This window comes from Malaya genurostris, chromosome 3 (genome assembly GCF_030247185.1).
Source record: "Malaya genurostris strain Urasoe2022 chromosome 3, Malgen_1.1, whole genome shotgun sequence".
NCBI classification, from domain to species: domain Eukaryota; kingdom Metazoa; phylum Arthropoda; class Insecta; order Diptera; family Culicidae; genus Malaya; species Malaya genurostris.
The window spans coordinates 196,253,825-196,266,901 of NC_080572.1; the positions used below are offsets into that span (position 1 = coordinate 196,253,825).

General features: G+C 38.3%; 1 protein-coding gene across 1 annotated transcript in view; it reads left to right on the plus strand.

Annotated features, from left to right (window-relative positions):
* LOC131439092 (uncharacterized) overlaps positions 1–13,077 on the plus strand; it is a 445,155-nt gene that overhangs the window by 404,629 nt on the left and 27,449 nt on the right. Inside the window, exons 2-4 of the mRNA XM_058609702.1 lie at positions 4,262–4,643; positions 4,710–4,994; positions 5,065–5,540. Coding sequence (XP_058465685.1) covers positions 4,262–4,643; positions 4,710–4,994; positions 5,065–5,540 — 1,143 coding nt within the window. The remainder of the gene's footprint in view (positions 1–4,261; positions 4,644–4,709; positions 4,995–5,064; positions 5,541–13,077) is intronic.

The window sequence follows — 13,077 nt, forward strand, 5'->3', positions numbered from 1 at the left end:
CGGTTGATTTTTCTCGCATATGACTCAATGATGAATTTCGATAAACTTTTTTGAATGCTAACAATTTGGAAGGATTATGGCGAATATTTCCGGTTCGAGAGATGTAGTGTTGTACGTGACGTAACCGACAAATCCCAGTGTTTTTCAATGCAACAAAATTTCTCGGAGATGAAAGAATCAGTTTCGAAAGAATATGAGGTTATTTGATAAACTCACAAAGCTAATAACCGAGGGTAGAATCTTACTAATGTTTTAATGAGACTAGTAAATGTTTTTTTCTAAATGAGATGAGATGAGACTGATATGAGAAAGGCATTATTACACCACAAGGTGATTTAAAATTGTTTTTTTTTATACAAAATAACCCTTTTTGCCTTTCTCATATAGAAAGGCTGTACGATAACTGCAAAAACCGACTTTTGACCCGAGGCCCGAAGGGCCTAATGTCATATACTATTCGACTCAGCTCGACGAGCTGAGCAAATGTCTGAGCGTGTGTGTGTGTGACAAATATTGTCACTCACTTTTCTCGGAGATGGCTGAACCGATTTTTACAAACTTAGATTCAAATGAAAGGTCTCACAGTCGCATATAAAGTTCCTGAATGTCATTAGGATCCGACTTCCGCTTCCGAAATTACAGGGTGATATGCACAAAAAATGTGAAAATAATGCATTAAAAATGTAAAAATAATGTCACTCATTTTTCTTTTGCTTAACCGATTTCTTCAAACTTAGATTTAAATGAAAGGTCTCATAGTCCCATACTAAGTTCCTGAATATCATCTGGATCCAAATGGTAGAACCGAGCTTCACAAATTTAGATTCAAATTAAAGGTCTTATGGTCTAGGACAAAGTTCCGGAATGTCATTTGGATCCAACTTCTGGTTCCAGAATTACAGGGTGATATGCATTAAAATGTGAAAATAATGCACAAAAAATGTGAAAATAATGCACAAAAAATGTGAAAATAATGTCACTCACTTTTCTCGGAAATGGAAGTTCTTAAGATGTCATATGAATATCCTAATTTTTATTCGAATCAAACACCTGGTTTCGGAGATATCGTGCTCAGTATGAAAACGTCAATTTCAGGAATACGTACATAAATTTGTTGTTCATGCTAATGTATGGTTGAATGAACCGAATGTCACTTTGTCGATATCCAGCTTTCGGTTCCGGAAGTACCGGCAATAATAATCAAATATGATAAAATTGAGCTCACTTCACTTTCTCACATATGATTGAATAGATTTTCACTTAAATTCAAATGCAGTGTATCAATGTAGTGATATTATGAAACGCCGTTTACAATAAAAAAATATTTATTTTTTTCTGAATCTTGTTGTAATTGTTGCTTTTGCTGTTATCTATCGAATGATGGGGAAGCAGTGGTTCGCTATTCACGCTCCCGTCCATTGGTTCAGAATCACTGTTATTGGTGGAACAATCGTTACTTATTTCACACTTAACCGTTATTTATTTTATTTTTCATTGTTGTTGGTGGCTGTCATAGGTGTGCTGGGTTTGCTTGGGGTTGATGTGAAGGAAGCACCGTTGTACTTTAATGTAGTTGTCTCCTTGTCTACCATAGTGAACAGCTTTTTGGCAATATTGACATGTGGCCATCTGATTGCCTAAGGTAACAGATCGGCTGAAAAGTTCGTATCGTTTCTATGAGAGGGCGCCACTAGAATTAAATCCATACCATTTTCAGTTAGTACCAACCTTCAAAAGATACGTGTATAAATTTGACAGCTGTCTGATTATTAGTTTGTGAGATATTGCATTTTGAGTGAAGCTACTTTTGTTATTGTGAAAAAAATAGAAAAAAAGGAATTTCGTGTGTTGATGAAACACTACTTTTTGATGAAAAAAAGTGCTGCCGATACCAAAAAATGGCTTGATGAGTGTTATCCAGACTCTGCACCGGGCGAAGCAACAATTCGTAAGTGGTTTGCAAAATTTCGTATTGGTCATATGAGCACCGAAGACGATGAACGCAGTGGACGTCCAAAAGAGGCTGTTACCGATGAAAACGTGAAAAAAATTCACAAAATAATTTTCAATGACCGTAAAGTGAAGTTGATCGAGATAGCTAACACCCTAAAGATATCAAAGGAACGTGTTGGACATATTATTCACGAATATTTGGATATGAGAAAGCTTTGTGCAAAATGGGTGCCGCGTGAGCTCACAATCGATCAAAAATAACAACGAAAAACCATGATGACATTGAACGAATTGGGCTTCGAATTGCTCCCTCATCCACCGTATTCTCCAGATTTAGCCCCCAGTGACTTTTTCCTGTTCTCAGACCTCAAGAGAATGCTCGCTGGTAAAAAATTTAGAAGCAATGAAGAGGTAATCGCTGAAACTGAGGCCTATTTTGAGGCAAAGGACAAATCGTACTACAAAAATGGTATCGAAAAGTTGGAAGATCGCTATAATCGCTGTATCGCCTCTGATGGCAATTATGTTGAATAATAAAAACAAATTTTGGCAAAAAAATGTGTGTTTCTATTAAACGATACGAACTTTTCAGCCGAACTGCTAACAAGTGATTTGCACGGGATTCTTGTATCCTGACCGAATGTCACATAAGAAGGTATAGGCCTCTTCAAGTGCATGCTTAACAAACGTACGCCATTTAGAATACCGGGGAAAAAGCTCTTCCACTTTTCTTTTTCGATAGAGATAATACCTTCGTATTAAGACATAGTTTTGCAAATATAAGGATCGATGACGCTTGAGGGAAGATCATGCACACGCACTTCTATAGCACTATCTTTCATATATACTGGAATGTTGTACTTAATGTTTTCGTGCTACACATAATGCTCATTGTCTTTTGCGAATTGAATTGCATCCAACTATTTATAAAACTGGATGTAAGCAACATTATTTATCTTGTTGCATTGAAGTAAATGCACCTGTTTAATGTCAAGAAACATTTGCTCCTTAAGCAAACCGTCTAGTTCTCGTATCGAAGGTCGAATTTTGCGCTGCCTGAGTTCAACAATAATTGTATTCATTCGTAGCGGCGGTAGCTTTTGTTCGTTTGGTTCACTCATTTCGAGATCGTTCTATTGTTCACTACACAATACTGTACTTGGTTTCTTCTGTCCCGAACGTAAGCGGTTTTGTACCATCGACTGACTTGAACGAGATGTGAAAGCGAACTGAAAAAATAACTCTTACTTTTACTCATAGATGCAAAATGTTTGACCATTTCGTTCATTCAGGTTATCCTCCAAAATGTTTTCCATCACATTTTCAGAGTCGTTCTATTGATAGAACAGTTTATAAATAGCCACTCCAAACCCGTTTGGCAGATTTATATTTCGGATTTGTGCAACTATTCGTACGAATATTGAATTCAGATGACCAGTTTAATTGAAGTTTTTAAAAAAATAATTTATTTTCGGTAAAAATGCATTTTTTATTTTTTTTCTGAAACTATCCGATAAAACAGAGTACCGTACATTTACACTGTGCACGGTCGGGGAGACTCTCTATTTCATATTTAGCTTTCAGTATTACAAGCAACATTTTCCAAACATACTAAGTTCGTCGATATTTTTCCATAGTTTCTCCGGTTTCAAAATTTGTGCACAAGAGCTGTGAGTTGTTATAGCACCGGAAATAGTTATTAATATGTTAAAAAAATTGTTGAACAATTTTTTTACACGGAACAGTTTGGACAGTTTCATCATCAATTGAAAGTGTTTCCCATCGATAATATCGATAATTTACATTTCGCACGCACGCTTTATTTTAAATAAGTTTACTGCATACTTATCCTTCAAAGAGGCATTTTCTCATTCACAGGCATGCATGTAATTATCGATGACACACAACACACTGTCGTAGTAGGTTGTGGAATGGTGACCGCTATTAAACCTCACTATTCCTACAAGTGTGTGCCTTTCCTTTTTTATCGACCGAAATGATCGGTTTCAGTAGAACTAACTAAGCGGCAACACACACTTCCTGGGACTCTATCGAAGTCTATTCAGATTTACACTGATTTACGAGGCAAGGTAGAGCCTACACTAACTGATTACAGGTGTCTAATTGACAAAGTGGTTATCATTGTGAGAACATGAGAACACACACACACAATTCACATACGCACGCCAATCCTAATACCACCTGACCCACCAGACAACGCAATTGATATTCGCGCCCATTTAATTATAGTAGCTACCGTGAAACTGAAATTAATTTAATTTTTTTTTTCTTGTTCGCATCCTTCTAGCCGACAAATCAGCGCCGCTAGCTGATCAGACGCCTGCATCTTCCTGGTGGCAGCCCCAAATTACCGATTTGCCAATAGCGAAAAATTTCTTCCAGGCCACCCACGGTCTGGTTCAAACCCATCCTTCGATTCAGAAGGGAAGCCTGAAGGCTTCACCGCTGGTAGGCAAACCGGTGCTCTCCAGTGGATTCCCATCGATCGCTAACCCAAATCCACGATCACCCTTCCGCCATTTGGACTTCAGCAGCAGTGCGACCGCCGAACTGAGGCGCAACCCAAGCCTGTCCGCTCCGGATGAATGTGCCCGAGCATGCCGAGAGGGAGAACCAGCTAGGATCTGCTACTATCATTTCACCGTGGAGTACTACACCGTGTTGGGAGCGTAAGTATTACCATTCGATGTCGGTAAAATCAAACTTAAACCGATTCCCTTTCCATGTGACCACAGCGCGTGCCAGATCTGTACGCCGAATGCTACCAACACCGTGTGGAGTCACTGTCAGTGCGTTTTGGCCGATGGTGTCGAACGAGGAATCCTGACCGCGAATCGTATGATCCCTGGTCCCAGTATTCAAGTATGCGAAAACGACAGAGTTGTTATCGACGTTGAAAACCACATGGAAGGTATGGAATTGACCATTCACTGGCACGGTATCTGGCAGCGAGGAACACAGTACTATGACGGCGTACCGTTTGTGACACAGTGCCCTATCCAGCAGGGCAATACGTTCAGGTAAGCCGTGTGTAAATTGTATATTTTTAATGTTTATCAACCAGCTAATATGGGCCCTGTTTCGTTTCAGATATCAGTGGACTGGTAATGCCGGTACTCACTTCTGGCACGCTCATACAGGTCTGCAGAAAATGGACGGCCTCTATGGAAGTGTTATTGTACGCCAACCGCCATCCCGTGATCCCAACTCGCATCTGTACGACTTCGATTTGACCACGCACATTATGTTGGTAAGCGATTGGCTTCACGAGGATGCCGCTGAACGATATCCGGGCCGTCTGGCTGTCAACACCGGTCAGGATCCCGAATCGCTGCTGATCAACGGCAAGGGACAGTTCCGGGACCCGAACACCGGCTTCATGACCAATACTCCGCTGGAAATATTCACCATCACTCCCGGCAGACGGTATCGATTCCGTATGATCAATGCATTCGCCTCCGTTTGCCCAGCACAAATCACCATTGAGGGACACACCTTAACGGTCATCGCCACCGACGGAGAACCAGTGCAGCCCGTGCAAGTCAACACCATAATTTCGTTCTCAGGTAATTGGGCAATTATGTTAGAACTGCCTTCATTGTTGGTGGCAGTGGCCAGCGGCTGGAACGGTACCATATGGGTGCCAATTAATATTGAATAATATCGAGCGAAATAGAAAAAAAACGCGGACGGAACCCTCCGCAAGTTGCATTGCAAACCACGAACCACCATCGCTCGCCACAAATTGGTTGCAACAGAACTAACTTTTTTCGCAAGCACTAGCGAGCTTCGCGTACACCCTGTGTGCGAGTCCGTGAACGATATGTGAAAATCCGGAATGCGTCCAATGAAAATTTCAAGCCATTGTTAAAACGATGAGTTAACCTCAAAGGTTCGGTAGGGAACGAAATAATATGTAATTATATGCGACGGAACCTGGGACGTTTTTACTACGAAGTTCACTTGTGCCGAAGCATTGCACAGTCGACAAAGCACTTTTTGGTGTAAAACGGTTGGGAAAATCGATTCCATGTATTTAGAAGGACAGCACGGAACGCTATAATGTTCATTTTCCCCCAGGATCCTTTTTTGTACTGTATTGTATTCAAGCCTAACTATATAACATAAAACCGAAGTACTTGCAGAAGAGTGAATAGTTTCTGATGTACAAAATTCTAAGAAATCGATTGCACATAGTCCTCATACCCGTTTTACGCCATTTCTTTTCTAGTTATCCGTTGAAATATGATCTACAACCCGAAAGCAGATCCAATACGATCTATCAATATTGGTTCATATTACGTACAAAACATCTGTGATCCAATCAAGTTTAATGGGAATGACAGCAGTAGCCTGTTCAACCGATTTTACCCCAATTTATTTCATAAATCGTATCATTGCACAGTGGGAAAAAATCTATGAAAATCCGCAAAGAATCCTGGAACTCATGAACTAATTGAGATAGGTCAACAATCTAAAGCGTTTCTTATGTAAAAATGTCCAAGGAACTCAATGGAATGGTTTACAATAGCCGCACGAATCCCAATCCTGCTCGTTTTACCCCAAATGTACAGCAGTTTTGGGGTTTCCTATAACATTCGCTCTGTAACTTGAAAAGAAGTCGAGTGCGGTATTCTGAAATAGCCTACTTTCATGTAAAAAATTCTGTAGAATCGATTAGAAGAACCCACACTGGTCGCACGAAACGTTTTGGTGTCTATTTTACCCCAATTCCTTTATTTCATGAGATCCTTACAGTAAATCGTCCTTAAATCTTCTTGCATCTCTAAAACTTCTTGCAACTTTGCTAAATCTAGCTTATCTTATGTAAAAAAAGTCAGGAGATTCGAATGATTTGATGAATATTTTACCCCATTTCCTCCATTTTATGGTATTTTATTGTAAATCGGTCTTAAATCATAGTAAAACTTATTGGAAGTTTACTAAATCTAGCTTATCTTATATAGAATAAAATCTGTAGAATCGATTGCCAGAACTTATACTTCACCTAAATCACGAAAGCATACGAAAACTATCTTATATTATGAAAAAAAGTCTGGAGAATCGAATGGAAGAACCTACACTGCACTATGGTCCGAAACGGGAAATTTGCGAGCATTTTCTGAAACCCAAGAAAATCATTGTTAAAATGAGTAGAATGTATTTATTCGAATCAAAACTCATTGTGCGTCGTTTTCCAGTTTTTACAGGCTATTCAATACACAAGTGGATGAAAAAGAAGGGCCAGTGTCATAGGCGTCTCGGCACGATGTGGATAAAAATATTTGCATTTTACTAACTTGCACCAACTTGTTGGAATGGTTGTCGAGATCATGAAAATTTCTGTTCATAGATTTATCATGGTCAACTAGTTTGAAATAACCATATTACACAGTATCTCTAATCCTCAGTTGCTCAAACTCAATTTTAGTAGTTATTTTGGTAATAAATAATTAAAATTGTTCCTGCAATCTATTCTCGGCTGTAGTTTTTGTGTGTCTCATTTCTCGAATAGACAATGTATGGAACACTTGTAGAACTAATTTGATACTATCATTTTGCCGAAGGATGTATGTTGATACGATAAGACGTTTAAGAGTTATGCAATGTTTTTGAGTTTTTTGAAGGTATTTTTAAAACTAATTTAAATAAGTTAAAAAAATAACACCCTTCCAATTTTCTCTTAAATTTTTACTTATATTATGAACTTTCAGGAGCCGCATATAATACATTTTTATCGATCTGGCACCTAATGAACTTTTGTGAAGACACCAACTACATAAAACTAATATTTAATAGTGAAAATATTTCTGTCACGCTAATTTCACTGTGCACTGGCCGTATGAAACGTTCTGGTGACTATTTTACCCCAATTCCTCTATTTCATGATATCTTATTGTAAATCGTCCTTAAATCTCGGTAAAACTTGTTGGAAGTTTACTAAATCTAGCTTATTTTATGTAGACAATTCTGTAGAATTGAATGGAAGAACCTACACTGACCGCACAAAATATTTTGAAGACTATTTTACACCATTTCCTCCATTTTATGGTACTTTATTGTAAATCGGTCTTAAATCATGGTAAAACTTATTGGAAGTTTACTAAATCTAGCTTATCTTATAGAAAAAAAAGTCTGTAGAACCGAATGGGAGAACCTACACTCGCCGCACGAAACGTTTTGATAACGATTGATAAAATAAAGCCCTAAAAAATACAGTACAAATAGGTTCAATAAATCTTGTTATACCGTTTTACCCCAATTTATTCCTTAACTGAGTCTTTTGATAAATATTGATCTACAATCCAGCAGCAGATCCAATGCGAACTGTCAATACTGGTCTATATTAGGTAGAAAACTTCAGTGATCCAAATGCACATAATAGGAATGACAGTACTGTTTAACCATTTTTAACCCTTTACTTTATAAATTGTATCGCTGGTGATCTTTCTTTGGTTCTTTTTGAATTAGAAATAGGGTAACGGCTTCCTATTCCATTTGAGCTTCTATTTCCATCTAATCCCTTCATCTCATTACTTTGAACATGAATAATATCTTACAACGTACCTGAACCAACTGTGAAATGTTTTAAAATGATTATTTAAGCTATTGTCACACTTTCCCGTTGGAAGAAATGGCTTTAAATTCGTGATTATCGATCAATATCTACTAATCGATTCGTCTCAAAACATGATTACTATTTCAAACAATTACACTACTACTTCATAGTTAGTAATGTTGATTTGCCACTTGTTTATTTAACGATTAAAAACTTCAAAAAATACCCGTCAAGCAATAAAAGTATTCAAAAATATGAGATGAAAGTTTTTCACTTAGCTCACTTCATTGCGCTTCGTTTTCATCTCATTTGGTTTCGCAAAGTTGCCAAGTTTTCTCATAATGCTACACAAAATTTTATTTTCTTCTTCAAATTATCATCAAAAGATTTTTTTTGGCATCCGTGACATTAGTTTAATTATATTATTGATATTCATATTTCAATAAAACTGTTTCGATTTCGAATATTACCAGAAGGAGCGTGTTAAACACCAATGAAATAACCATTGTGGAAAATCTAGTAGCACAGGTTTCATTTCGCTATATGTCAACATAACGCTGTTAAGTGTGTGTGTTTGTGTGTGTGTGTGTGTGTGTGTGTGTGTGTGTGTGTGTGTGTGTTTCATCGGCTGTGAACAGAGATGCCAGATATTTTCATAGAATGTATTGCTTTGCATAAAAAGTCTATATCTGCTCTATCTGTTTTTACTAATAAATCGATAAGAGTTAAGTTAAGAGATAATTCTTCATATCTCCGTAAGTCATAGCCGCACTCAGTTGAATAATCATCGATGAAATTATGTTTTTTTTTTTTTTTTTCATAAATACGTTTATTTCATAGGCAATATACATAAGTTTTTCTTCGCCGTGGCATCCACAATACATAGTAGTTTAAACCTAATACATTTCGAATATCATATTAGTATGTTGGTACTCATTAGTTAATCTAAACACTGTTTTTATCAAGCGAGTTGCTATTTTAATTACATTAAATAAAATACATTTATTTTGTACATGATCTTATAACTATTTCAGGATTGTTTGTATCAGTTCACCACTTATATTCAATATCCTATAGTTGGCTATTGGTTGAACTCATGGAAGAGAAAACAGTTTAACATAAAATAAAATTTAAATTGGAACTCCAATGGATTTAATGAAATGATAAAGAAGTTTCATGTATGGAAGGTCACGACAAGCAAGAATGTCGCGAACTGGGACATTGGATAGTCTACCTTGGGTACGCAAGGAATTTATTAGTTGAGATCTGACATCACGAAACTCCACGCATGTCCAAACAACATGGTCAATATCGCGGTAACCTTCGCCGCAAGCACAATGATTAGTCTCGGAAAGTCCAATTCGAAGGAGATGTGCATCTAACGTGTAGTGATTGGACATGAGTCTGGACATCACACGAATGAAATCTCTACTCACATCCAGTCCCCTGAACCATGCCTTTGTCGATATTTTAGGAATAATTGAGTGCATCCACCGACCCAGATCATCTTTATCCCAAGAAGCTTGCCAGCTGGCAAGTGTTCTTTGGCGAGACGCGCTATAGAATTCGTTGAAAGCAATCGGTCTCTCATAAATTTCACCCTCAATAGCACCACGTTTGGCTAAAATATCGGCTCTTTCATTGCCTGGAATGGAGCAATGAGCCGGAACCCAAACTATTGTGATTAGATAATTATTATTCAATATGTCGTTCAGACACTGTTTTATTTTACCCAAGAAAAACGGTTCATTTTTGCCAGCAGCGTTTGAGCGAATGGCTTCAATTGCACTCAGACTATCTGTGAAGAGGAAATAATGGTTTGGAGATAATGTGACGATTACATTCAAGCTATAATGAACTGCTGCTAACTCTGCTATATAAACAGATGCAGGTTCTTGAAGCTTGAATGAGGCCGAAACATTATTGTTGAACATACCAAACCCTGTCGCTTCTTCCATTCGCGATCCGTCCGTGTAAAACATTTTCTCAGAGTTAATATGCCTGAACTTACTTGAAAATATTTTTGGGATTTCCATAGAGCGTAGGTGGTCCGGGATTCCACGCACTTCGCGCTGCATGGATGTGTCGAAAAATAAAGTTGAGTCAGGTACATTTAGGAGGCTGACACGGATAGGAATATATCTTGAAGGGTTGATTTCCTGTGACATATGGTTAAAATATACTGTCATGAATTTTGTTTGAGATCGAAGCTCGACTAGTCGTTCGAAATTATTAATTACCATGGGATTCAGCACATCACATCTTATTAGCAGGCGTGATGAAAGCTCCCAAAATCGATCTTTTAATGGAAGAACTCCCGCCAGAACTTCAAGACTCATTGTATGTGTCGAATGCATGCAGCCTAAAGCAATTCGCAAACAACGGTACTGAATTCGCTCAAGTTTGATAATATGAGAATTTGCAGCGGAACGAAAACAAACGCATCCATATTCCATCACTGAAAGTATCGTTGTCTGATACAATTTTATTAGATCTTGCGGATGAGCACCCCACCAAGACCCTGTTATTGTTCGAAGAAAATTTACTCTTTGTTGGCATTTCGTTATCAGATACCTAATGTGTCCTCCCCACGTGCATTTGGAATCAAACCACACCCCGAGGTATTTGAAAGTCAAAACCTGTTCGATTATTCTTCCCATCATATGAAGCTGAAGTTGCGCGGGATCATGCTTTTTTGAAAAGACGACCAGCTCTGTTTTCTCCGCAGAGAATTCGATACCAAGATGAACAGCCCAAACGGACAATTTATCTAAGGTATCTTGCAATGGTTTTTGCAGATCAATAGCTTTGGATCCAGTAACTGAAACCACGCCATCATCTGCCAATTGTCTTAGTGTACATGAGGTTACTAGACAGCTGTCAATGTCATTCACGTAAAAATTATAGAGGAGCGGACTGAGGCATGAGCCTTGCGGGAGACCCATGTAGCTAATTCTGATTGTTGCCAAATCGCCATGTGAAAAATGCATGCGTTTCTCTGACAAAAGGTTGTGCAAATAATTATTTATAACCGCTGGGAGTCCATGTTGGTGGAGCTTGTCTGAAAGAACATCAATGGAAACTGAATCAAATGCTCCTTTAATGTCTAAAAATACAGATGCCATTTGTTGCTTTTGAGCGAAGGCAATTTGGATGTCAGACGAAAGTAATGCAAGGCAATCATTCGTCCCTTTATTTCTACGGAAGCCAAACTGAGTATCTGACAACAAACCGTTCGTCTCGACCCAAGTGTCGAGACGTCGTAGAATAATTTTTTCGAACAATTTTCTGATGCAGGACAACATCGCAATGGGTCTATATGAGTTGTGATTGGAAGCTGGTTTCCCCGGCTTTTGAATGGCGATAACTTTCACTTGTCTCCAGTCAGGTGGAACAATATTTTGCTCAAGAAACTTGTTGAACAATTCCAACAAACGTCTTTTTGCGAGGTCGGGCAGATTCTTCACCAAGTTGAATTTAATTCTGTCCAATCCAGGAGCGTTATTGTTACAAGACATGAGTGCTATGGAAAATTCCATCATTGAAAAGGGGCTATCAATGGAATCATCATTTGAAGAAGACTCCCTAACAATGCTATGCGTAGGAACGGAATCTGGACAAACTTTCCTCGCAAAATCAAATATCCATCGATTCGAGTACTCCTCACTCTCATTTCCTACGTTACGATTCCTCATTCGTCTGGCCGTATTCCAAAGAGTGCTCATTGAGGTTTCTCTTGACAAACCTTCCACAAAATGTCTCCAATAGCTGCATTTCTTAACCCGAAGTATGTTCTTGTACTTGGTTTCTAAAACCAAGAATTTTTCAAAATTCTGAGGAGTTCCTCCTCCTCGTTTTAAAAACGTCTTGAAAGCATTTTGTTTCGCGTGTTTAGCATCTGAGCACTCTTTGTCCCACCAAGGATTTGGAGGTCTTCTGTTAGACGATGGACCAAGAAATCGTTTGGTTTGGGCTTGTTCTGCGGCCTCCAGAATCGAACAAACGAGGAAGTCATATTCTTCAAGTGGGGGAAGCTCTTCCATTGAAGTTAAGACACTTGAAATATTACTTTGGTATTTAATCCAGTCAATATTTTTTGTCAAATCATATGGAATATTAACTGAATTAGCAATGCCTTTGTTACTGCTAATTGAGATGATGATTGGTAAATGATCGCTACCATGTAAATCAGGAAATACTTTCCAGGTGCAATCTAGTCGAATTGAAGTCGAACAAAGAGATAAATCTAATGCACTTGGACGTGCAGGAGGTCTTGGGATCCGTGTCATGCTACCCATATTTAGTACCGTCATGCTAAAATTGTCGCAAATATTATATATTAGAGATGATCTGCTATCATTGTAAACGGAACCCCCCACATCATTCCGTGCGAATTGAAATCTCCTAAAATCAAACGTGGAGCAGGAAGGGCTTCGACAATTTCATTAAGCTGTCGTTGTCCAACTTGAGCTCTTGGAGGAATATATACCGAAGCAATGCAAATGTCCTTTCCTTTAATGTTTATTTGACAAGCAACAACTTCT